The sequence below is a fragment of the Cydia strobilella genome, chromosome 17 (assembly GCF_947568885.1).
Source record: "Cydia strobilella chromosome 17, ilCydStro3.1, whole genome shotgun sequence".
Taxonomy (NCBI): domain Eukaryota; kingdom Metazoa; phylum Arthropoda; class Insecta; order Lepidoptera; family Tortricidae; genus Cydia; species Cydia strobilella.
Window position 1 is genome coordinate 212763 of NC_086057.1, and position 27803 is coordinate 240565.

Here is a 27803-nt window from a genome sequence, read left to right on the forward strand (position 1 = left end):
CTCATTACGGATGCAGGAAGTTTCCCGCCGACTTACTCCACCCGCCCCGTGCGTCCGTCCCGCCGACTTACTTACTTCACCCGCCCCATGCGTCCGTCCCGCCGACTTACTTACTCCACCCGCCCCGTGCGTCCGTCCCGCCGACTTACTTACTCCACCCGCCCCGTGCGTCCGTCCCGCCGACTTACTTACTCCACCCGCCCCGTGCGTCCGTCCCGCCGACTTACTTACTCCACCCGCCCCGTGCGTCCGTCCCGCCGACTTACTTACTCCACCCGCCCCGTGCGTCCGTCCCGCCGACTTACTTACTCCACCCACCCCGTGCGTCCGTCCCGCCGACTTACTTACTCCACCCGCCCCGTGCGTCCGTCCCGCCGACTTTCTTACTCCACCCGCCCCGTGCGTCCGTCCCGCCGACTTACTTACTCCACCCGCCCCGTGCTTCCGTCCCGCCGACTTACTTACTCCACCCACCCCGTGCGTCCGTCCCGCCGACTTACTCCACCCGCCCCGTGCGTCCGTCCCGCCGACTTACTTACTCCACCCACCCCGTGCGTCCGTCCCGCCGACTTACTTACTCCACCCGCCCCGTGCGTCCGTCCCGCCGACTTACTTACTACACCCGCCCCGTGCGTCCGTCCAGCCGACTTACTTACTCCACCCGCCCCGTGCGTCCGTCCCGCCGACTTACTTACTCCACCCGCCCCGTGCGTCCGTCCCGCCGACTTACTTACTCCACCCGCCCCGTGCGTCCGTCCCGCCGACTTACTTACTCCACCCGCCCCGTGCGTCCGTCCAGCCGACTTACTTACTCCACCCGCCCCGTGCGTCCGTCCCGCCGACTTTCTTACTCCACCCGCCCCGTGCGTCCGTCCCGCCGACTTACTTACTCCACCCGCCCCGTGCTTCCGTCCCGCCGACTTACTTACTCCACCCACCCCGTGCGTCCGTCCCGCCGACTTACTCCACCCGCCCCGTGCGTCCGTCCCGCCGACTTACTTACTCCACCCACCCCGTGCGTCCGTCCCGCCGACTTACTTACTCCACCCGCCCCGTGCGTCCGTCCCGCCGACTTACTTACTACACCCGCCCCGTGCGTCCGTCCAGCCGACTTACTTACTCCACCAGGTCTGTTACCAGGCTGTATCTCATGAACCGTGATAGCTAGACAGTTGAAATTTTCACAGATGATGTATTTCTGTTGCCGCTATAACAACAAATACTAAAAACAGAATAATATAAATATTTAAATGGGGCTCCCATACAACAAACGTGATTTTTTTGCTGTTTTTTTCCGTAATGGTACGGAACCCTTCGTGCGACAGTCCGACTCGCACTTGGCCGGTTTTTCTCTTTTGTCTCAGAGCATGTGGCCAGTCCACTTCTATTTTAGTTTTTCAGTACAGCGAATAAACTAATAAAAATAAGTTAAAGTGACGTCACAAAGTTTGTGACTCCCCCTCCCCCTTGTCACAACATGTCACATTTTTTTGACCCCTCCCCCCTTAAACGTGTCATGTAATTAATGGATGACCCCAAACTACTGGACCGTTTGAATTGCAATTTGGCACAAATACGAGTATACTTTCAAGAATTTTCATGACCACATTATTAAATTTAAAAAACGATGCCATTTTCGTAATTAACTTTCCAAAAAACCAAAAAAACGACACCCATATTGAGTATTTAGACATTTCAACCCCATTCCCCAACAGGGGAGATGGTGTTTCACGTCTGCCACGTTGGATTTTAAAATCGTTGTTGTTTTCGTAATCAGCGACCCGATAAACCATAGAAACAATACCCATGTTGATTTTCAGATTTTGTCACCACATTTCCCCCTTTTAGGGGTTGAATTTTCAAAAAACCTGAAACTCGTGTTTATTCATTAATCGTTAGGAATACCCCTGTGATGTTTCGAATAAAATAGTATAACTAATCTTGTTGCCCCATACAAACTTTGGACCCCCATTTCACCCCCTTGGGGGGTGAATTTTAAAAAAAATTTATGGAAGGGTAAATTTTTTTCGCGATTTCGTGGTCGGGCCCATAGTAAAAGTCGCTCAGTATAATCCCAAAACCTCCCTGGCAACGGGAATGCACTTATTTTTTAGCCGCACTGTATATCGCTGCAATATTAATCGCTGGGTATTGTTGTCCTATGGCACCCCATAGGTGCTAAGGGCCTTCACAAGCTCGCGCCACGCCTTCCTATCTTCAGCGACCCTTCTGGCCTCGCTCCAGCAACCTGCCTAACCCGCCCGCTCGTAGCTCACTCATGACGGAGCGCCGCCAACAGTGTACACTATACAGGGCGCCCGGAGCCACGGCTTCCGTCCGGCGGTTTCCAACCGAAAGCGATGCTTGCGTTATTCGTTTCCCCTCTTCGAATAGTATGTAATGTAATCATCGCCGGGTGCGGGTACTGGAACATTAGTTATTTGTCCAGTGACCCTGCAAGCGCACCAGATGAAGATGGAAGTCCTGGACACGGCGACCGTGTGCCACATGTGCCGCGTGCTGGTGGCGCGCTACTTCCTGCTCGCGGCCGACGACCTCGCGCTGTGGGACGCCGAGCCCGAGAGCTTCGCCACCGACGAGGCGGGCGAATCCTGGAAGTACAGCCTTAGGGTAAGTGCGGGATCATTGTGGTTCCTTGGTATAGGTGTGACACATGTGCCGCGTGCTGGTGGCGCGCTACTTCCTGCTCGCGGCCGACGACCTCGCGCTGTGGGACGCCGAGCCCGAGAGCTTCGCCACCGACGAGGCGGGCGAATCCTGGAAGTACAGCCTTAGGGTAAGTGCGGGATCATTGTGGTTCCTTGGTATAGGTGTGACACATGTGCCGCGTGCTGGTGGCGCGCTACTTCCTGCTCGCGGCCGACGACCTCGCGCTGTGGGACGCCGAGCCCGAGAGCTTCGCCACCGACGAGGCGGGCGAATCCTGGAAGTACAGCCTTAGGGTAAGTGCGGGATCATTGTGGTTCCTTGGTATAGGTGTGACACATGTGCCGCGTGCTGGTGGCGCGCTACTTCCTGCTCGCGGCCGACGACCTCGCGCTGTGGGACGCCGAGCCCGAGAGCTTCGCCACCGACGAGGCGGGCGAATCCTGGAAGTACAGCCTTAGGGTAAGTGCGGGATCATTGTGGTTCCTTGGTATAGGTGTGACACATGTGCCGCGTGCTGGTGGCGCGCTACTTCCTGCTCGCGGCCGACGACCTCGCGCTGTGGGACGCCGAGCCCGAGAGCTTCGCCACCGACGAGGCGGGCGAATCCTGGAAGTACAGCCTTAGGGTAAGTGCGGGATCATTGTGGTTCCTTGGTATAGGTGTGACACATGTGCCGCGTGCTGGTGGCGCGCTACTTCCTGCTCGCGGTCGACGACCTCGCGCTGTGGGACGCCGAGCCCGAGAGCTTCGCCACCGACGAGGCGGGCGAATCCTGGAAGTACAGCCTTAGGGTAAGTGCGGGATCATTGTGGTTCCTTGGTATAGGTGTGACACATGTGCCGCGTGCTGGTGGCGCGCTACTTCCTGCTCGCGGCCGACGACCTCGCGCTGTGGGACGCCGAGCCCGAGAGCTTCGCCACCGACGAGGCGGGCGAATCCTGGAAGTACAGCCTTAGGGTAAGTGCGGGATCATTGTGGTTCCTTGGTATAGGTGTGACACATGTGCCGCGTGCTGGTGGCGCGCTACTTCCTGCTCGCGGCCGACGACCTCGCGCTGTGGGACGCCGAGCCCGAGAGCTTCGCCACCGACGAGGCGGGCGAATCCTGGAAGTACAGCCTTAGGGTAAGTGCGGGATCATTGTGGTTCCTTGGTATAGGTGTGACACATGTGCCGCGTGCTGGTGGCGCGCTACTTCCTGCTCGCGGCCGACGACCTCGCGCTGTGGGACGCCGAGCCCGAGAGCTTCGCCACCGACGAGGCGGGCGAATCCTGGAAGTACAGCCTTAGGGTAAGTGCGGGATCATTGTGGTTCCTTGGTATAGGTGTGACACATGTGCCGCGTGCTGGTGGCGCGCTACTTCCTGCTCGCGGCCGACGACCTCGCGCTGTGGGACGCCGAGCCCGAGAGCTTCGCCACCGACGAGGCGGGCGAATCCTGGAAGTACAGCCTTAGGGTAAGTGCGGGATCATTGTGGTTCCTTGGTATAGGTGTGACACATGTGCCGCGTGCTGGTGGCGCGCTACTTCCTGCTCGCGGCCGACGACCTCGCGCTGTGGGACGCCGAGCCCGAGAGCTTCGCCACCGACGAGGCGGGCGAATCCTGGAAGTACAGCCTTAGGGTAAGTGCGGGATCATTGTGGTTCCTTGGTATAGGTGTGACACATGTGCCGCGTGCTGGTGGCGCGCTACTTCCTGCTCGCGGCCGACGACCTCGCGCTGTGGGACGCCGAGCCCGAGAGCTTCGCCACCGACGAGGCGGGCGAATCCTGGAAGTACAGCCTTAGGGTAAGTGCGGGATCATTGTGGTTCCTTGGTATAGGTGTGACACATGTGCCGCGTGCTGGTGGCGCGCTACTTCCTGCTCGCGGCCGACGACCTCGCGCTGTGGGACGCCGAGCCCGAGAGCTTCGCCACCGACGAGGCGGGCGAATCCTGGAAGTACAGCCTTAGGGTAAGTGCGGGATCATTGTGGTTCCTTGGTATAGGTGTGACACATGTGCCGCGTGCTGGTGGCGCGCTACTTCCTGCTCGCGGCCGACGACCTCGCGCTGTGGGACGCCGAGCCCGAGAGCTTCGCCACCGACGAGGCGGGCGAATCCTGGAAGTACAGCCTTAGGGTAAGTGCGGGATCATTGTGGTTCCTTGGTATAGGTGTGACACATGTGCCGCGTGCTGGTGGCGCGCTACTTCCTGCTCGCGGCCGACGACCTCGCGCTGTGGGACGCCGAGCCCGAGAGCTTCGCCACCGACGAGGCGGGCGAATCCTGGAAGTACAGCCTTAGGGTAAGTGCGGGATCATTGTGGTTCCTTGGTATAGGTGTGACACATGTGCCGCGTGCTGGTGGCGCGCTACTTCCTGCTCGCGGTCGACGACCTCGCGCTGTGGGACGCCGAGCCCGAGAGCTTCGCCACCGACGAGGCGGGCGAATCCTGGAAGTACAGCCTTAGGGTAAGTGCGGGATCATTGTGGTTCCTTGGTATAGGTGTGACACATGTGCCGCGTGCTGGTGGCGCGCTACTTCCTGCTCGCGGCCGACGACCTCGCGCTGTGGGACGCCGAGCCCGAGAGCTTCGCCACCGACGAGGCGGGCGAATCCTGGAAGTACAGCCTTAGGGTAAGTGCGGGATCATTGTGGTTCCTTGGTATAGGTGTGACACATGTGCCGCGTGCTGGTGGCGCGCTACTTCCTGCTCGCGGCCGACGACCTCGCGCTGTGGGACGCCGAGCCCGAGAGCTTCGCCACCGACGAGGCGGGCGAATCCTGGAAGTACAGCCTTAGGGTAAGTGCGGGATCATTGTGGTTCCTTGGTATAGGTGTGACACATGTGCCGCGTGCTGGTGGCGCGCTACTTCCTGCTCGCGGCCGACGACCTCGCGCTGTGGGACGCCGAGCCCGAGAGCTTCGCCACCGACGAGGCGGGCGAATCCTGGAAGTACAGCCTTAGGGTAAGTGCGGGATCATTGTGGTTCCTTGGTATAGGTGTGACACATGTGCCGCGTGCTGGTGGCGCGCTACTTCCTGCTCGCGGCCGACGACCTCGCGCTGTGGGACGCCGAGCCCGAGAGCTTCGCCACCGACGAGGCGGGCGAATCCTGGAAGTACAGCCTTAGGGTAAGTGCGGGATCATTGTGGTTCCTTGGTATAGGTGTGACACATGTGCCGCGTGCTGGTGGCGCGCTACTTCCTGCTCGCGGCCGACGACCTCGCGCTGTGGGACGCCGAGCCCGAGAGCTTCGCCACCGACGAGGCGGGCGAATCCTGGAAGTACAGCCTTAGGGTAAGTGCGGGATCATTGTGGTTCCTTGGTATAGGTGTGACACATGTGCCGCGTGCTGGTGGCGCGCTACTTCCTGCTCGCGGCCGACGACCTCGCGCTGTGGGACGCCGAGCCCGAGAGCTTCGCCACCGACGAGGCGGGCGAATCCTGGAAGTACAGCCTTAGGGTAAGTGCGGGATCATTGTGGTTCCTTGGTATAGGTGTGACACATGTGCCGCGTGCTGGTGGCGCGCTACTTCCTGCTCGCGGCCGACGACCTCGCGCTGTGGGACGCCGAGCCCGAGAGCTTCGCCACCGACGAGGCGGGCGAATCCTGGAAGTACAGCCTTAGGGTAAGTGCGGGATCATTGTGGTTCCTTGGTATAGGTGTGACACATGTGCCGCGTGCTGGTGGCGCGCTACTTCCTGCTCGCGGCCGACGACCTCGCGCTGTGGGACGCCGAGCCCGAGAGCTTCGCCACCGACGAGGCGGGCGAATCCTGGAAGTACAGCCTTAGGGTAAGTGCGGGATCATTGTGGTTCCTTGGTATAGGTGTGACACATGTGCCGCGTGCTGGTGGCGCGCTACTTCCTGCTCGCGGCCGACGACCTCGCGCTGTGGGACGCCGAGCCCGAGAGCTTCGCCACCGACGAGGCGGGCGAATCCTGGAAGTACAGCCTTAGGGTAAGTGCGGGATCATTGTGGTTCCTTGGTATAGGTGTGACACATGTGCCGCGTGCTGGTGGCGCGCTACTTCCTGCTCGCGGCCGACGACCTCGCGCTGTGGGACGCCGAGCCCGAGAGCTTCGCCACCGACGAGGCGGGCGAATCCTGGAAGTACAGCCTTAGGGTAAGTGCGGGATCATTGTGGTTCCTTGGTATAGGTGTGACACATGTGCCGCGTGCTGGTGGCGCGCTACTTCCTGCTCGCGGCCGACGACCTCGCGCTGTGGGACGCCGAGCCCGAGAGCTTCGCCACCGACGAGGCGGGCGAATCCTGGAAGTACAGCCTTAGGGTAAGTGCGGGATCATTGTGGTTCCTTGGTATAGGTGTGACACATGTGCCGCGTGCTGGTGGCGCGCTACTTCCTGCTCGCGGCCGACGACCTCGCGCTGTGGGACGCCGAGCCCGAGAGCTTCGCCACCGACGAGGCGGGCGAATCCTGGAAGTACAGCCTTAGGGTAAGTGCGGGATCATTGTGGTTCCTTGGTATAGGTGTGACACATGTGCCGCGTGCTGGTGGCGCGCTACTTCCTGCTCGCGGCCGACGACCTCGCGCTGTGGGACGCCGAGCCCGAGAGCTTCGCCACCGACGAGGCGGGCGAATCCTGGAAGTACAGCCTTAGGGTAAGTGCGGGATCATTGTGGTTCCTTGGTATAGGTGTGACACATGTGCCGCGTGCTGGTGGCGCGCTACTTCCTGCTCGCGGCCGACGACCTCGCGCTGTGGGACGCCGAGCCCGAGAGCTTCGCCACCGACGAGGCGGGCGAATCCTGGAAGTACAGCCTTAGGGTAAGTGCGGGATCATTGTGGTTCCTTGGTATAGGTGTGACACATGTGCCGCGTGCTGGTGGCGCGCTACTTCCTGCTCGCGGCCGACGACCTCGCGCTGTGGGACGCCGAGCCCGAGAGCTTCGCCACCGACGAGGCGGGCGAATCCTGGAAGTACAGCCTTAGGGTAAGTGCGGGATCATTGTGGTTCCTTGGTATAGGTGTGACACATGTGCCGCGTGCTGGTGGCGCGCTACTTCCTGCTCGCGGCCGACGACCTCGCGCTGTGGGACGCCGAGCCCGAGAGCTTCGCCACCGACGAGGCGGGCGAATCCTGGAAGTACAGCCTTAGGGTAAGTGTGGTTCCGCGGTCCTACCATGCTTAAGTTGCCTTAAGCATTTTACGATTTCAAATTGGTTCACTTCCCATTACAAATCCTTGCTGTTCCACAGGAACATCGCTGAAAATAACGATAGCTTGACGCTTCTTTTACGTATTTATATTTATACTTGTATGAATCTAAAAATGTTTGATAACTTACATTCTATTTCGAACTCGTCAACAATTCGTAATCGTTCTTGCCCTTAGAGGATGTAACCAAACGGAGTAGCCATTAACAGGCGTTCCTCTCTGTCGAAAATAGGCGGCCAATGGTTATACACAATGTATGACCATTGGCTATTTTTGACGCATACATTTGACGTGCCCCTCCCCCGCAAAAATTAATCGGCAGACTGTTTTGTACAGAAAATTACAGACAAGACGTCTCCGTTTGGTTAATATCCTCTAAGTTCTTGCCTTAGAATCCCCTTTGAAATGATTCTTCTATCACAACTTTTTTACAGCCATGCACAGAAGCGGTCTTCATGGAGCTATTCCACGAGTTCCGCGACACATTAGCCCCCGAGCTCGTGCGTCTACTCGCCGGGCTCCAACATGCGCCATCTGACGTCAGCGACCTTGACGCCATCCTGAAGAAGGACGCCATTTACAACGCCGTCGGACTCGCCGCCTTCGACTTGTACGACGAGGTATGATTATATTAATTATAGACCTTGTATCATTGCGATAAGGCTTACATTAGCTCCTGAGCTCGTGCGTCTATTCGCCGGTCTTCAACATACGCCATCCGACGCCAGCGACCTTGACGCCGTCCTGAAGAAGGACGCCATCTACAACGCCGTCGGACTCGCCGCCTTCGACTTGTACGACGAGGTGAGTGTCCGCAAGCATTATGGTCCCGGGCGTGTGACGTGTGAATGGGGAAGAAGGAAGCTTTGTGTAAAATATTTGTAAATTTTTTGATTGTAATTTCTATCGCTAATATTTTAAACGTAATTTAATGTAACAATAATATGTTTGTTGACAGGTGGACTTCGACGAATGGTTCACGAACGTGTTGAGCCAGGAGCTAAAAATAAAAGATGACAATTACAGAATAATTAGGAGAAGAGTTTGTCAATTAATAGGTATGTTTTTTTTTAGGTTTTATATGTGGCGTTGTTTTCGAGCTAATCTCACTTTTGTATCCTTATTATTTCAAAAAGTATTTGAATGTAAGTCGAATGTGCCCTAAGAAAATAATTAAAAATAATGATCAGATCAGAATCTACTACATATTAATCAGATTAAGATGAAAACTGCAAGTATTAATGTATGGGTCAATAGTTATTTAGTTGTTTAGTTTATCTCGTGTTTTTGAGTCCCTCGCTAAGGTCAAGCCTTTCGCTTTCTCGGGACTCAAAATAAATACTCGCAACAAAAACCAACTTTCCTTCCTTGTTGCACACATAATTTTTTACCTCAGTAGTGAGAACATATTAAATAGTGTAGGAAATAAAGGTAGTGGACCCCGCAGTAATTCCTCTGCCAGAAAAAACTTTACAGTATGATAAAGTATCAATAAATAAAGAGTATTGTATAAATTTCCAAAGAATAATAATAATAGGATTTAAGAAAATACCTAAAGTCTTAAATCGTTAATATCTTTTTACCGAAAAATGCTCTGTTCAAACTTTCTTCACCGGACATATTCATGTAACGTATTGCAACAATATATGAAATATCCAAAAATATATCCTAGCAGAAATACCAATATTAATAAAATATAATTTTTTGGCGTGCCTTGGACCTGAAAATTGCTCAGTCTAATTTTTTTACTGGAATGCCATTTTATTGCCGTTTTATACCTACAAAATGAAAATCTAAAAAAATTACCATGTAACTATACTATTTTCAGAAATTGGCTTTTTACTCCCCGTGGAAAATTTCTCTATCCATTTTATTTATTGAATTAAGTTCACAGTTATCTTACCATTCAATTATTAAAAAATCCAAAAAAATAACGAGCGTATTAAAAACTAAACATATCGGGACTATCGGGAGATTCGGTAGCAGTGTAGTAGGGAGCGGAGTGTATAAGCGGGGTGCGGGAGCGGTACCGGCCGCCGGCGCCGCCGCCCGCGCGCGCGCCGCGCCTAGCCCGGCGGTGGCTTACTGTTTTCGTTTGTTATATTGTCTGCGGTCATACGGGAGCAAAGTTCGTTATTAGGCCACCAAACGAAGGAAAATCGGGGGAAATAATTCGTGTGTAGGCGAATTCTGGCATAGTTGTAGATAAAGGTGCCTGAAACAATATAATAAAAGTACTGATGGATAGGAGTTAAGCTAACGGGTGGGGAAGGGGGAGGGGGTGTAAAGGTCCCTTTTTTTAGTTTTTCGTAAATAACTCGTAAACGGTGGCCCATAGCAAAAAATGTCCTTTTACATAAATGATGTACATAAAATTGCCTAAAAGAAAGATTTCGTACACTTTTTCGCCAGGATCAACATTTAAAAAGATATTAAACGAGAGTATTAATTAAAATCAATTCTATGGTAAGTTTTTTTATATTTTCGTAAATAACTCGTAAACGGTGGCCAACAGCAAAAAATGACCTGTTACATAAATAATCTACATAAAATTTCCTACAAGAAATATTTCACACTTTTTCGCTAGGATCAATATTTAAAAAGATACTAAATGAGAAAGTTAATTAAAATCAATTCTATGGTGTTTTTATTTTTATTTTCGTAAATAACTCGTAAACGGTGGCCAATAGCAAAAACTGTTGTTGAACGTAAATAATCTACATAAAATTTACTACAAAAAAAATAACGGATCCTTTTTGCTAGGATTAATATTTAAAAAGATATTAAAGAGGGAATGTTAATTATAATCAATTCGGTTCCTTTTTTTCAGTTTTTCGTAAATAATTTGTAAAGTATAGCAAAAAGAAATCTGATACATAAATAATTTGCAGACAACTTCCTACAAGAAACATGTGGTACACTTTTCGCTAGTATCAATATTTTAAAAAGATATTAAAGCGGGAAAGTTAATTATTATCAATTTTAGTATTTTTTTTTATATTTTCGTAAATAACTCGTAAACGGTGGCCAATAGCAAAAAATGTTGTTGAACGTAAATAATCTACACAAAATTTACTACAAAAAAGACTATACAGCCTTTTTGCTAGGATTAATATTTAAAAAGATATTAAAGAGGAAATGTTAATTTTAATCAATTCTAAGTTTCCTTTATTTCAGTTTTTCGTAAATAATTGGTTTACATATAATTTCCTACAAGAAATGTGGTACACTTCGCTAGCATCAATATTTTAAAAAGATATTAAAGCGGGAAAGTTAATTATTATCAATTTTAGTCCTTTTTTAGATTCTCGTAAATAGCTCGTAAACGGTGGCCCGTAGCAGAAAAGGTTCTGGTAAATAAATAATCTACATAAAATTTTCTACAATAAACATTTCGAAAACATTTCTAAGATCAATATTGACGACCGGTCTGGCCTAGTGGGTAGTAACCCTGCCTGTGAAGCCGATGGTCCTGGGTTCGAATCCCGGTAAGGGCATTTATTTGTGTGATGAACACAGATATTTGTTCTCGAGTCTTGGGTGTTTTCTTTGTATTTATGTATTTGTATATTATATATATCGTTGTTTGAGTACCCATAACACAACGAAATTAACCCTTAAATGCATAATGATGTATATATGCATCGTATATTTGATGGTCCGTGGCTCAATATGCAGCTATCCAAAATCACATTTATTACTTTTATACAGCATGACACATCTATTTCAATTTATTAAAAAGTTATACAAAAAATCATGCATTTAAGGGTTAAAGGAATAAAGTTAACTAAAATCAATTCAGAGGTCGCTTTTTTTAAGTTTCTCGTAAATATTTCGTAAACGACCACCGTTTACATTAACATTGCAAAAAAAAATTACAAAAGTAATTCACATATTTTTTTCTACAAAAAAGGTATTTTACACTTTTTAGCAACGATCAATATTTAATGAGATATTAAAGAGGGAAAGTTAATTATAATCAATTCTCAGGTCCCTTTTTTAGATTTTCGTTAATAATTTGTGAAGTATGACCAATAGCAAAAAAAACTTCTTAAACATAAATTTTTAAGCGACATCGACAATAAGGTCCCTTTTTATTGAAAATACCACAAATAATTGGCATACAATTTCCTACAAGAAACATGTGGAACACTTTTCCCTAAGATCAATAAAACTATTAAAGTGGGAAAGTTAAATTATGTGTAGAATTGATTATAATTTAAATTCCCCTTTTAATACCTCTTTAAATATTGATCCTAGCGAAAAAGTGTAATAAACCTTTTTTGTAGAAAATGTAATGTAAATTATTTATGTATAACATTTTTTTGCAATGGACCACCGTTTATGAAATATTTACGAAAAACTTAAAAAAAGGGAGCTGTGAATTGATTGTAATTAACTTTATTTATTCAATTTCGTTTTAAATATTGATTAGAGAAAAGTTTTGGGATTTTTTTTTGTAGAAAATTTTATGTACATTATTTATTTACTAGAACCTTTACTGCTATGGGCCACCGTTTACGAGCTATTTACGAAAAACTAAAAAAGGACTTTAAAATTGATAATTAACTTTCCCGCTTTGATATCTTTTTAAAATATTGATCCTAGCTAAAAGTGTTTCACATGTACCTTGTAGAAAATTTTATGTTAATTATTTGTGTATAAGATTTTTTTTGCTATACTTAACAAATTATTTACTAAAAACTGAAAAAAAGGAACCTAAGAATTGATTATAATTAACATTCCCTTTAATATATTTTTAAATATTAATCCTAGCAAAAATGATGAATAATATTTTTTGTAGTAAATTTTATGTAGATTATTTACGTTCAAAAACATTTATTTGCTATTGGCCACCGTTTACGAGTTATTTACAAAAATATAAAAAAAACGTACCATAGAATTGATTTTAATTAATATTTCTCGTTTAATATCTTTTTAAATGTTGATCCTAGCGAAAAAGTGTATGAAATCTTTCTTGTAGGCAATTTTATGTAGATTATTTATGTAACAGGTCATTTTTTGTTATGGGCCACCGTTTAAGAGTTATTTACGAAAAACTCAAAAAAGGGACCTTTACACCCCCCTCTACCCGTTAGCGTCACCCCCATCCATCAGTACTTTTAGTATGTTGTTTCAGGCACCTTTATCTACAACTATGCCAAAATACGCTTACACACGAATTATTTCCCTGAATGGCAATTTTTGGGCTTCGTTTGGTGGCCTATATATGAAACTAAGTAAGTATATATTATTCGGTACAAAGAAAACGTAAATAAGTTTTTGGCAAAAATTTCATTTTTGGTACAAGCTTTTATCGCTGACTGTACTTTTCTTTCCACAGGCAACTAATACTCCATGAGACAAGTCTAAAAACCCCAAACACAATTAGGTTGCGTTGTTTTATCACAGAGTTCCTATAACCACCTCCTGTATCCATCATCAGATCAGCTCGATGGTACCGTAATATTGCATTGTCACCCGACTTACATATGTGTGCAAATTTTCAGTTTCATCGAAAACCGGAAAGTGGCTCAAATTTAAATTTGACACGTACAAACATAGCTACATAACCACATACATAGGTACATTGCAAGTTAAATGAAAGCTTGTAAAAATCACTAAATGTAGTGGTAAAGAATCACACACCAGTGACAACGACAACTCCCTTCTTAAGTGCGGGCTGCGGGTCACGCGGTCGGGTCGGGACGCTAATCTGCACTTAAGGTGGTTCGATTTTCATACAAAATTCAATCTGCTTTAATTAAGGCACTACACACTATTACTACACAAATATTTGCTCATTTATCTACTTTCGAATATTCGTTTGCGCTAAATTAATAGAAAAACTTTGTTTCATACAGAAATCATACATAAATCAACGTAATTTTTTCATCAATTTTACGTATGTGTGTGTCACAAATGTCGTGTACAAATACGTTGCGTGCGGCGTTGCCACTCTATGACGTTGGCGACGTTGCCTGGCCGACCTGGCAGGATTTGCAGTGCCGTCATGTTTAGTGCATTTTTATTTGACAGTGTTGACACTGACACATAGGGTCATGTTTATTGTGACTTATTGTTTGTATAAATTGAAAATGATAGCAACGTCTAAATCAAGTTACAAAAATCATCGGTGTTCTGGTCCGCGAAAATCCAGAAAAATTCAGACTCAATTGAAGCGGAATTCATGATGGTAAAGTTTCGTAAGGTAGGTACAGTTTCATTTCTTCATTGTACATTGTAATTTTCTCGTGCCGATCTTTTTAAAAAATAATTCTCACTTCTTCCGTAATGGTAGATATAAGCAGTGAACAATACCTATATAATGTAATTATTACTGTTTTGGTTGCCGAATAGTCAATGTGTCACTAACTCTAGGTTTTTTTAGGTATTGTGCAAAATGAAGAGGCATTCTTGGAAATAAAATGTTTTCCTTCATTAGCCAGAAAAAATCAGGACATCCTCACTGCAATAAAGTAAAATAAAACATTTCCTGGGGATGAAAATTATGGAATTTTGTCTATGAATGAAAAACACAATTATTACTAGGTAAGTAAATGATAACTTTATTAGAATCCATATTGTTGCATCATCTTTCTTCCTATAACATTAGAGATTTTGTGCTATCATGATATTATTTTTCTTTCAGGTACAGGGACAACTACGGATAACAAATATGAAAAAATGGTTTTTCATTTGTTGTGTGAATCCATCTACACCAACTAGACATCCACTGCTGGACATAAGCCTCCCCAAGGATCTCCACAACGACTGGTCTTGCAAGACCGGCCAAAATATCGAGAAATAAATAATATAAATAAACATGATAAATATTCCGTTTTCTATAATAGTTATAATTAGAAGGCCATGCAATGTTGTTACTCACTGTACCTACTTGAATCCAAAAAAAAAATATAAAAAAGTTTTAATTTTATTTTGTAGAGTAGTTTACTCCGAGAGGGATGGGGCGTGCGGGGTAAAGGTGAAAGCAAAGATGATTTACGATGTAGAAGTCTATTCCAGTCGGCACTAGTTACAATTACACTAACTATACTACTAAACTAACTGCCTAAGGCCGAGCGGCGTCCTAAAGGACAGCAGTCGAGCGCCTAGGTGATGTGAAGAAATTTACTGGGTTAACTATGTGAGTCAAGAAGGCCGGTTAGGTCCCAGATGGTACGCTACCGTTCGCTTATTTGACTCCTAACTATTTCTCAACATTTACAAAAATCACTTCATCGGGTCATTATTCTAGGAAAAATCTTAACACCGCGAAGTAGAAACGGCGTGCACTAAGCACAGTGACATCTAGTGAGATGGTTTGGTAAACAGTTAAGTTGTACAAACATGCCCATTGTTTTCATATGTTAAACTATTTGGTTACATTCAATATATTTTTAGGAACATGTTACATGATGTTCCGTATTTTTTACAGGGTTTCAGAAGTCAGTAATGACGAGATATAATGGCGTGCTAACGCCATCTCTGTGTACACAGACGAATGATACATATGTATGGGTCGACAATGTTACATTAATCTATATCTATGCACATTCGTATTGTTTGCATAAAAACTAGTCAACACTTAACACAAGTTACACAAGGTTTTAGAATTTTAAAGCTACGGGAAAGGTAAAATATGCCCAAAGTTTAACTCGAATTCGGGGCCTACTAGCGCCATCTAGTAGTCTCATGTGAACTAAACATGGCTTATGTTTTATTTGAGAAAGAGTCGCGTTACAATTTTACAATTACTACTTTATTATTAGTACATTACGATACAAGTGCGAAAAGTAGGAAATTGGCAACGAGTAGCGATAAATTGAAACACGACCGAAGGAAGTGTTTTAATCGACACGAGTTGCGAATTACCTTTTCGCACGTGTATTGTACAACGTTTTACAGTACATAATTATGGCCCTTTACATTTTCGACATATGCACGTATTGTACTAATTACCGCACTAGGGCGGTAACGTATATGTAGCACCATATGTACTAAAAAGTATTTTACAGTACATATGGTGCAACTTTCTCGCCCTAGTGCGTAAAGAGCACTTTTCATGCATATGTCGAAAGTTTAAAGGGCCATATGTACTGTAAAACGTTGTACGAGACACGTGCGAATAGGTAATTCGCAACTCGTGTCGATTTAAAACTCTGCGGTCGTGTTTTAATCTGTCGCCACTCGTTTCGAATTTTGTATTTTCCGCACTTGTATCGTAAATAACTATTTCAAACTGCAAGGGTACGATGATAGATCTCAATTCAATATAATTTTGCAACATTTGGCATTATTAGGTTATAAATTGTATGGAGATGAAATCTATCATGGTACCCTTCCAGTTTGAAAAATACTATAGAGGCTGGGCAGTAAGGGATTGCTTTACTTGTAGAACTATATTTAGCGCTTTAAAAAAAAACTGATACCTGACACTTACAAACCTGGACTTCCTTGGGCTAGTGCTACTAAGAATCGTCAGTATTCTCCATCCTTTCTGAGTCGGAAGAACCCAAAAAGGTTTTCATTTCTGAAAGTCAGGTTTTCAATATATGTGGCGTTTTCAACCAAACCTACTTATTGTTGTCATATTTCCATAAAGCTTCAAAATGAAATCAACCTAATCGACAACCGACAATGTGGTACCTTTTAGTTCAAAACGTCACATATTTTTATAAAACGTTATAAACTAATTTATTAATAATACTGAATATCTGGGAGAAAAAGAAAACATTAGTAAAAACTCAAAAATGCTCGTTTTCCCAGAGATAAGACCTAGCTAGATCGAACCCCTTACAGCAAATTTCATCGAAATCGTTAGAGCCGTTTCCGATATCACTGAAATATATTTCGGTTATATCGGAATCGGACAAGAATTCGAAGAATAAAAGGTATAAGAAACATAAGATAACACAAAAAGGACAAAAAAAGTACCCCTGACGTACCAGTCTCGAACCCGAATCCTCTTGCACGTATTTCCACGAACATACCGCAACGCCATTGCAGCATACTTACAATGCATGAAATTGTCTACTACAAGCATCACGGAAACACTGTTTGCATGTGTGAGTAATAGTAGGAAATAGCATGACAGAAACACTCTGTCGACTTTAAAAGTGTTTTTTGCACTAATGAAGTATTCAATGTTTATTATAATAGTTCAATATTTATGTAAAGAGTGCGCTAAACATACTTTTAAGTATACAGATACCAACACTATTCCGCAAAAAAATAAAACCTGAAAATTTGCGAAAGTGACGCCATCTAGCGGGGTTTAAGCTTTGGGTAACCTAGTCGAACCACCTTAACTGCTAAGGGAAGAAGGTACATTATTGGGTAACCGCGGGATGGATTTATCTTCGCTTCCAAAATTTCGGTGTTCTGGATGAATATATCTTTTGGATATTTTGGATTTAAGTGTATACGTGACTACTTAGTATATATTTAAAAAGAAATCAGGCTGAGAAATTTTCTACTCACAGTTTTTAATAGTTCTAAATTACATAAATTTGGGTATGCATTTTTTTTTGGATTTTCTTACCCACTACGCCAAATTATATTCTAAGATCATATAAGAAGAAAAAAATGACAGAGCAATTTTCCGATGAAAATTAGAGTCAAAAAAAGGAATTTTAATAAAAAAAATATTGTCATGTTTGACAAAAGTTTTGGATTTTTTTCTAGTAGCACATACTGATACAAATAACTTATTTGGTAAAAAAATTATGGACGGAGGAATTACTCGGTTCAATATATAAACAGATTTGTATTTTAACGTATAAATACCTAACTTAGGTGTTTTTTTTTTTTGGATATTTATATGTTTAGTTTCGGCTCATACTATACAATAACCAAGCAAAATTTCATCGACTGAGGAATTAATGCATGGGTCTCCATACAACAACTTGCTTCATTTCCTACACTAAAAGGTTAAAATGTATTTCGAATTACACAGAATAATTCAGAGAAAATAAATTGTAATCAAAGTATGAAGTGGCAGTTCATGGCCTTCACTAAATTAAAAAGCTACTTTGTTTCACTCCCTGGAGTGAGGAAAGTCGCACACGAAAGTACTTAGGCTTGTTCGAGCTGCTGAGGTGAAATAGTAATTTGTTATACAAGGGTGCAAAGTTGTATTTTACCCGCGAGTGTTTCAACACACAAGAAGTAAAATACATTTGCACCCGTGTGTAACACAAAACTTTTCCCCTCACTATAGCGAGGAAAGAGCAACATCCACAGGCGTTAGATCATCTTCATCACTGGAATCACTAATTTTTTTACGATATTATAACAGAAAACACTAGAAATTCAGATTTTTACGTGAGTCGGTGAGAAGAACAGTAAAAATTTTGTTGACAATGTTGACATTTCTGTTCTGACGTATGAAATGTCAACGATGCGTTTTGAAATTGCATCGACTCAACTTGTGCGTTCAGAATTATATTTAACATCATTATAAAAAAATCTAACGTTTCTTATGGAATTTTAAGGTTTATGACTTAAAATAATTAAATTAAGCTAAATTTGGTATTTTTTATTAGATTCTCAAACCATTTATTTAATGATAATTAATACCGAACGAACCATTATTATGAGCGTTTTACGTTTTGTTATCTGTCAAGCTACTTAAACACGCTCCATCCAAGGTCAACTTACTTTCCCCATTAGTGGATAAAATGCGTTTTTCCCCGCTTGTTTTAAAGGATAAAAGATGGCTTTCCGAGATAGTGAGGCGAAAAAATATTTTCCTTGTTTTGTTTCTAACCACTCTGTCACGCTTCTATTTTTGTCTTTTATGAAATAAATAAAAAAAGTTGAGTGCTATTGCATTGTATGTCTTTCTAGCTGTAGCTAGATTATTGTAACTGTGCACGACGACAGCGCCACACAGCGTTACAAGTTACAACTATAGGCCCTTATTTTGTGACAGCTATTAAGCGAGAAGTAGTTTATTAATTTCAGTGAAAACTACTCAACGGATTTTTATGCGGTTTTCATCTATGAATAGAGTGATTCTTGGGGAAGGTTAAGGCGTATAATTTGTTAAGGTTTTGTGTAAATTGCTTGAAATATGACGACATTTGCTACTGAAGTCAGAATAACATCACGCTGGCTAAGAGCTTTAACCGAAAACGTTGCTGAATCCGTTCGAGATATAAAAGTACAATGTATGGTGGAATTGTCTCTCTTTCATTGGCCTACAAAAAAGTCCGCGATGGTGTATGTCTATATTTTAAGGATAACTTACCCATTCTTACCTTCTACAAAAAGATTTCATAATATGTGGTATTTGCAACGCTATTTATACGGATATAGTATTAATAATTAATATCTGGGAGACCGCCGAACTTTGCTCGGAAAACATATAAAAACTTAAAAATGCGCGTTTTGCCAGAAATAAGACCTAGCAAGATCGATTTATCGCCCCGGAAAACCCCCAAATCGTTAGAGCCGTTTCCGAGATCCCCGAAATATACAGGGTGTCCTTAGCCATTGGACAAACCGTGAAATCCCACGTAGGGTTATTTCTCAGGAATGCTCTAACGTTAATATTTTTTTTAATTAGAACAAAATATAAAAAAAAAAAAATTCAAACAAAAGTTATTTTTGATAATCGACAACAAAAAGAAACATACTGTATTAATCATTGGCAGTGCTTTTGACAATTTGTTCGAAAATTTCCGGCAATGATGACATTTGTCAAAAGTCAGAATCTTATCAGTGCAGTGTCATAAATAAAACAGATAATCAGGAGCTACTTAAATATGCAGGCTGCTCCAAAGTAAAAAATCGTAATTTGTTAATTTCTTCGTAACCGCCACACCGGTTGTTATGATATTTTGTATACTGGTTCTAAATACCCTATTGCATATGTACATTTCGGCTGTGTTCAATGGCTAGGGACACCCTGTATAAATATACAAGAATGGCTCGTTTAAAGGTATAAGATCAAATTAAAATACGTTAGTTATATCATAGAGTAACTTATACTAGAGCGGTACTGTCATAGTAAATTTTGTAACCCCAGTAAATTCACTGCCATCTGTCGACACACTTTAAAACTAAAAATGAAGATTTATAAAAATACGATAAAATGTATTACCCTTACCCTTACCATCATAACATTTTACCCTACATGAAGCTATAACCTATCTGTATCTTTATAGTAAGTACTTATATTATTTGTATTTTTATATTTATCTCAAATAGTTCTAAGCTACCCTCCGGCCCGGGGTGCCACAGAAAACCAGCGCTGTGGTATTTATTTATACCAGAGCATATGCTGAGTGGCGTCCTTTTGTAGCCACTATAGCGGCGCCAAAATTTGTTGTTACCTTACCTTACTCCTTTTTCTATAACTACCATTGTACCTAGCTTTAAGTGTTTAGTGAGTAAGTTCTTTTTTGTAACTGAGGCGCTGTTTGTAGAAGGTCTTTACAATAAATGTCTTTTCTTTCTTTCTTTCTTTCTTTCTATTTAAATATGGATAAATGTTTTTTTTTATTTGCATTAATTATTTTTATGATTTTGACCCATGTTCTTTCACTGATATGCGTTAAAATGGTTAAATAACAAACGAAACCGTCAACGCCATCTATACGACAGTAGGCCAAAACTAGTAGCGCCCTCTGAACAAGAATCAAATTTTCTTGATTTTCGAGGCACGTTTTTTCCTTAGACTGTATCCATCTATTACGGAGTTTTATCTATCTTTAGTTATATACAGATTACAATGGTCCCTTACATCATACAATTTAAATGAATATCTCAGGAGTAATCGTAAATTAAAGTTCCATTTCGAGCCATATAACTTGTATGAAATGTTAAAGACGCTAACATCCGTTAGTTGTCTATTTTTACCACCTTATGCGCTGCGATCGCTTTACTTACCCCCACCATGCACTTCGTACGGTGCCAATAATTCTCTTGAAAAAAATTAAAAACGAAATTTCACACCATACAAAAAGCTCCTCCTCGTCATATTTTTTGGGGACAAAACAAGAACAAAAATAATTTTGACCCGTGTAACAATTCGGTAGCTTTTGAGGTCCTCCATCGCATTGGTCTTCGCTTGATTCATACTGAATGCGACAACTTATAATGGCTGTAAAATATACAGGGTGTCGCAAACTGTTTAGTAAATTCGCAGTTTGTAACTATAGCATAGCGGTATTTTTTAACGAATGGGCCTTATTATTCACCGGTCATTGTTCCCCTATAGGAATTTATCATTTATGTTATGTTTGACTTCGATTCGACTTTAGACAAGTTTAAACAATTTTATTTTATAAAGTTCACCTTATGCGCTGCGATCGCTTTACTTACCCCCACCATGCACTTCGCACGGTGTCAATAATTCTCTTGAGAAAAATTAAAAACGAAATTTCACTCCATACAAAAAGCTCCACCTCGTCACATTTTTTGGGGACAAAACGAGACAACAAAAATAATTTAGACCCGTGTAACAGTTCGGTAGCTTTTGAGGTCCTCCATCGCATTGGTCTTCGCTTGATTCATACTGAATGCGACAACTTATAATGGCTGTAATATATACAGGATGTCGTAAACTTTAGTAAATTCGCAATTTGTAACTATAATATAGCAGTATTTTTTTAAGAGTGGGCCTTATTATTCACCGGTTATTGTTCCCCTATAGGAACTTATCATTTATGTTGTTTGACTTCGATTCGACTTTAGGCAAGTTTAAACTATTTTATTTTATAATATTACCCTTTTCAACGCTCGTGATCATAGGAAATGAATTCTATCCCCCTTATTCATAAAACTTTACGGGCCTTATTTTGTTAAATTCTATTTTATCCCTTTCTTACAAATACATAAGTGAACATGACAGATAAAGACAAACGATTGGTAGCTATTTGAAGCCAGGAACGCTGTTATGAATAACGCCATATATGATCGTTATGTCCATGCAGTGTAATAGCGCCAAACTAATGTTCTGGGTTATTACACTATCCATGCAGTGTAATAACCCAGAACATTAGTTTGGCGCTATTAGGAAAAAATCTCAGTATTGAACGTTAATAAGTAATAAGAATAGTAAAACCTTTTTAGTATTCAGTTTATATACAATTTAATTGTTAACACCCTGATACTCTTGCATCTTTTTTTTTTTTTTTTTCATTATTGTTGTTATTGTTTTTGTTCTTGTTTGCACAAATAGCTCTGTTTTACTCTGTAGAAACTTTATTAAACATGATGTTAAAATATTTTCATTAAGGAAACTGTAAGTCTAGCTTTAAGAAAATTTCCAGTGTTATGTATAACTATAGAAGACTGTTTGTTTCTTAAATAAATAAATAAAATAAATAAATTATGTATCGCAGGCCAGTGGTGCGGCGTGCGCGCGTCGCCGTCGCTCCGGCCCGCGCTATACGGCGCGCTGCTGCCGCCGCTCGCGCGCAGAGGGGAGGACGCCGCCGTCAAGCTCGCGGCCGCCGCGGCGCTGCGGGCCACTATAGACGACTTCAACTTCGACGTGGACCAGTTCACCCCGTTCGCCCCTCACATCCTCGCCGCACTCTACGAGCTGCTGGTATGTGACGTGTGACTCGCGCTGCTGCCGCCGCTCGCGCGCAGAGGGGAGGACGCCGCCGTCAAGCTCGCGGCCGCCGCGGCGCTGCGGGCCACTATAGACGACTTCAACTTCGACGTGGACCAGTTCACCCCGTTCGCCCCTCACATCCTCGCCGCACTCTACGAGCTGCTGGTATGTGACGTGTGACTCGCGCTGCTGCCGCCGCTCGCGCGCAGAGGGGAGGACGCCGCCGTCAAGCTCGCGGCCGCCGCGGCGCTGCGGGCCACTATAGACGACTTCAACTTCGACGTGGACCAGTTCACCCCGTTCGCCCCTCACATCCTCGCCGCACTCTACGAGCTGCTGGTATGTGACGTGTGACTCGCGCTGCTGCCGCCGCTCGCGCGCAGAGGGGAGGACGCCGCCGTCAAGCTCGCGGCCGCCGCGGCGCTGCGGGCCACTATAGACGACTTCAACTTCGACGTGGACCAGTTCACCCCGTTCGCCCCTCACATCCTCGCCGCACTCTACGAGCTGCTGGTATGTGACGTGTGACTCGCGCTGCTGCCGCCGCTCGCGCGCAGAGGGGAGGACGCCGCCGTCAAGCTCGCGGCCGCCGCGGCGCTGCGGGCCACTATAGACGACTTCAACTTCGACGTGGACCAGTTCACCCCGTTCGCCCCTCACATCCTCGCCGCACTCTACGAGCTGCTGGTATGTGACGTGTGACTCGCGCTGCTGCCGCCGCTCGCGCGCAGAGGGGAGGACGCCGCCGTCAAGCTCGCGGCCGCCGCGGCGCTGCGGGCCACTATAGACGACTTCAACTTCGACGTGGACCAGTTCACCCCGTTCGCCCCTCACATCCTCGCCGCACTCTACGAGCTGCTGGTATGTGACGTGTGACTCGCGCTGCTGCCGCCGCTCGCGCGCAGAGGGGAGGACGCCGCCGTCAAGCTCGCGGCCGCCGCGGCGCTGCGGGCCACTATAGACGACTTCAACTTCGACGTGGACCAGTTCACCCCGTTCGCCCCTCACATCCTCGCCGCACTCTACGAGCTGCTGGTATGTGACGTGTGACTCGCGCTGCTGCCGCCGCTCGCGCGCAGAGGGGAGGACGCCGCCGTCAAGCTCGCGGCCGCCGCGGCGCTGCGGGCCACTATAGACGACTTCAACTTCGACGTGGACCAGTTCACCCCGTTCGCCCCTCACATCCTCGCCGCACTCTACGAGCTGCTGGTATGTGACGTGTGACTCGCGCTGCTGCCGCCGCTCGCGCGCAGAGGGGAGGACGCCGCCGTCAAGCTCGCGGCCGCCGCGGCGCTGCGGGCCACTATAGACGACTTCAACTTCGACGTGGACCAGTTCACCCCGTTCGCCCCTCACATCCTCGCCGCACTCTACGAGCTGCTGGTATGTGACGTGTGACTCGCGCTGCTGCCGCCGCTCGCGCGCAGAGGGGAGGACGCCGCCGTCAAGCTCGCGGCCGCCGCGGCGCTGCGGGCCACTATAGACGACTTCAACTTCGACGTGGACCAGTTCACCCCGTTCGCCCCTCACATCCTCGCCGCACTCTACGAGCTGCTGGTATGTGACGTGTGACTCGCGCTGCTGCCGCCGCTCGCGCGCAGAGGGGAGGACGCCGCCGTCAAGCTCGCGGCCGCCGCGGCGCTGCGGGCCACTATAGACGACTTCAACTTCGACGTGGACCAGTTCACCCCGTTCGCCCCTCACATCCTCGCCGCACTCTACGAGCTGCTGGTATGTGACGTGTGACTCGCGCTGCTGCCGCCGCTCGCGCGCAGAGGGGAGGACGCCGCCGTCAAGCTCGCGGCCGCCGCGGCGCTGCGGGCCACTATAGACGACTTCAACTTCGACGTGGACCAGTTCACCCCGTTCGCCCCTCACATCCTCGCCGCACTCTACGAGCTGCTGGTATGTGACGTGTGACTCGCGCTGCTGCCGCCGCTCGCGCGCAGAGGGGAGGACGCCGCCGTCAAGCTCGCGGCCGCCGCGGCGCTGCGGGCCACTATAGACGACTTCAACTTCGACGTGGACCAGTTCACCCCGTTCGCCCCTCACATCCTCGCCGCACTCTACGAGCTGCTGGTATGTGACGTGTGACTCGCGCTGCTGCCGCCGCTCGCGCGCAGAGGGGAGGACGCCGCCGTCAAGCTCGCGGCCGCCGCGGCGCTGCGGGCCACTATAGACGACTTCAACTTCGACGTGGACCAGTTCACCCCGTTCGCCCCTCACATCCTCGCCGCACTCTACGAGCTGCTGGTATGTGACGTGTGACTCGCGCTGCTGCCGCCGCTCGCGCGCAGAGGGGAGGACGCCGCCGTCAAGCTCGCGGCCGCCGCGGCGCTGCGGGCCACTATAGACGACTTCAACTTCGACGTGGACCAGTTCACCCCGTTCGCCCCTCACATCCTCGCCGCACTCTACGAGCTGCTGGTATGTGACGTGTGACTCGCGCTGCTGCCGCCGCTCGCGCGCAGAGGGGAGGACGCCGCCGTCAAGCTCGCGGCCGCCGCGGCGCTGCGGGCCACTATAGACGACTTCAACTTCGACGTGGACCAGTTCACCCCGTTCGCCCCTCACATCCTCGCCGCACTCTACGAGCTGCTGGTATGTGACGTGTGACTCGCGCTGCTGCCGCCGCTCGCGCGCAGAGGGGAGGACGCCGCCGTCAAGCTCGCGGCCGCCGCGGCGCTGCGGGCCACTATAGACGACTTCAACTTCGACGTGGACCAGTTCACCCCGTTCGCCCCTCACATCCTCGCCGCACTCTACGAGCTGCTGGTATGTGACGTGTGACTCGCGCTGCTGCCGCCGCTCGCGCGCAGAGGGGAGGACGCCGCCGTCAAGCTCGCGGCCGCCGCGGCGCTGCGGGCCACTATAGACGACTTCAACTTCGACGTGGACCAGTTCACCCCGTTCGCCCCTCACATCCTCGCCGCACTCTACGAGCTGCTGGTATGTGACGTGTGACTCGCGCTGCTGCCGCCGCTCGCGCGCAGAGGGGAGGACGCCGCCGTCAAGCTCGCGGCCGCCGCGGCGCTGCGGGCCACTATAGACGACTTCAACTTCGACGTGGACCAGTTCACCCCGTTCGCCCCTCACATCCTCGCCGCACTCTACGAGCTGCTGGTATGTGACGTGTGACTCGCGCTGCTGCCGCCGCTCGCGCGCAGAGGGGAGGACGCCGCCGTCAAGCTCGCGGCCGCCGCGGCGCTGCGGGCCACTATAGACGACTTCAACTTCGACGTGGACCAGTTCACCCCGTTCGCCCCTCACATCCTCGCCGCACTCTACGAGCTGCTGGTATGTGACGTGTGACTCGCGCTGCTGCCGCCGCTCGCGCGCAGAGGGGAGGACGCCGCCGTCAAGCTCGCGGCCGCCGCGGCGCTGCGGGCCACTATAGACGACTTCAACTTCGACGTGGACCAGTTCACCCCGTTCGCCCCTCACATCCTCGCCGCACTCTACGAGCTGCTGGTATGTGACGTGTGACTCGCGCTGCTGCCGCCGCTCGCGCGCAGAGGGGAGGACGCCGCCGTCAAGCTCGCGGCCGCCGCGGCGCTGCGGGCCACTATAGACGACTTCAACTTCGACGTGGACCAGTTCACCCCGTTCGCCCCTCACATCCTCGCCGCACTCTACGAGCTGCTGGTATGTGGCGTGTGTCGTATAAAGCGCTGTATTATAACAGTCGAGCTAGCGGCCGCCTAGTCTCCCCGGGCCACGATAGACGACTTTAACTGCGATGAGGAATAGTTCGCCCCGTTCGCCCCTCACGTGTTGGCTGCACTTTATGAACTGTCGGTAAGTTATGTTCCGACCGCACGAACGAAACGACGAAAACGGATAAATTAGCGAAAAGAAACTGCCTATGGTATGGAGATCATAATATAATCAACGAAATTTCGTAATAAAACTTTTGGGTATAAATAAATTTAATGTCATTGTAAATTTATTCGTGTAGGCGGTGCTTTTATCTCCGGCATGGAAGTTTTTAAACGCACGAATTTTATATAATGTAACAGTAATTGTTACGGGTCGGGCCTTATTATTTTTACCAGCCGGGCCTTCTTTATCCTCCAGAATCTTACAAGGTTCGTTATTTTAAGTTCAGGGAAGGCCGTACGAAGTTATCTTATCCGTTATCTTCCAGGTGGAGTCGGAAGAGTGCGACACGAAGATGCACGTGCTGCACGTGGTGTCGTACGTGATGGAGCGCTGCGGCGCGGCGGCGGGCCGCGGCGGCGGCGCCGACCCGCTGTTCGCGTGCCTGCCGCAGCTGTGGACGCACGCGCGCGACCACGACATGCTGCGCGCCGCCGCGCTCGCTGCCTCCGTTAATCTTCTTAAAGTATGTATCGACCCGCTGTTCGCGTGCCTGCCGCAGCTGTGGACGCACGCGCGCGACCACGACATGCTGCGCGCCGCCGCGCTCGCTGCCTCCGTTAATCTTCTTAAAGTATGTATCGACCCGCTGTTCGCGTGCCTGCCGCAGCTGTGGACGCACGCGCGCGACCACGACATGCTGCGCGCCGCCGCGCTCGCTGCCTCCGTTAATCTTCTTAAAGTATGTATCGACCCGCTGTTCGCGTGCCTGCCGCAGCTGTGGACGCACGCGCGCGACCACGACATGCTGCGCGCCGCCGCGCTCGCTGCCTCCGTTAATCTTCTTAAAGTATGTATCGACCCGCTGTTCGCGTGCCTGCCGCAGCTGTGGACGCACGCGCGCGACCACGACATGCTGCGCGCCGCCGCGCTCGCTGCCTCCGTTAATCTTCTTAAAGTATGTATCGACCCGCTGTTCGCGTGCCTGCCGCAGCTGTGGACGCACGCGCGCGACCACGACATGCTGCGCGCCGCCGCGCTCGCTGCCTCCGTTAATCTTCTTAAAGTATGTATCGACCCGCTGTTCGCGTGCCTGCCGCAGCTGTGGACGCACGCGCGCGACCACGACATGCTGCGCGCCGCCGCGCTCGCTGCCTCCGTTAATCTTCTTAAAGTATGTATCGACCCGCTGTTCGCGTGCCTGCCGCAGCTGTGGACGCACGCGCGCGACCACGACATGCTGCGCGCCGCCGCGCTCGCTGCCTCCGTTAATCTTCTTAAAGTATGTATCGACCCGCTGTTCGCGTGCCTGCCGCAGCTGTGGACGCACGCGCGCGACCACGACATGCTGCGCGCCGCCGCGCTCGCTGCCTCCGTTAATCTTCTTAAAGTATGTATCGACCCGCTGTTCGCGTGCCTGCCGCAGCTGTGGACGCACGCGCGCGACCACGACATGCTGCGCGCCGCCGCGCTCGCTGCCTCCGTTAATCTTCTTAAAGTATGTATCGACCCGCTGTTCGCGTGCCTGCCGCAGCTGTGGACGCACGCGCGCGACCACGACATGCTGCGCGCCGCC

General features: G+C 47.9%; 1 protein-coding gene across 1 annotated transcript in view; it reads left to right on the plus strand.

Moving 5' to 3' along the window:
- LOC134748836 (importin-11) overlaps positions 1–27803 on the plus strand; it is a 56610-nt gene that overhangs the window by 6586 nt on the left and 22221 nt on the right. The window contains exons 7-11 of the mRNA XM_063683645.1: positions 2450–2631; positions 8271–8456; positions 8795–8894; positions 22191–22399; positions 26556–26753. Of these exons, the coding sequence (XP_063539715.1) occupies positions 2450–2631; positions 8271–8456; positions 8795–8894; positions 22191–22399; positions 26556–26753 (875 nt within the window). The remainder of the gene's footprint in view (positions 1–2449; positions 2632–8270; positions 8457–8794; positions 8895–22190; positions 22400–26555; positions 26754–27803) is intronic.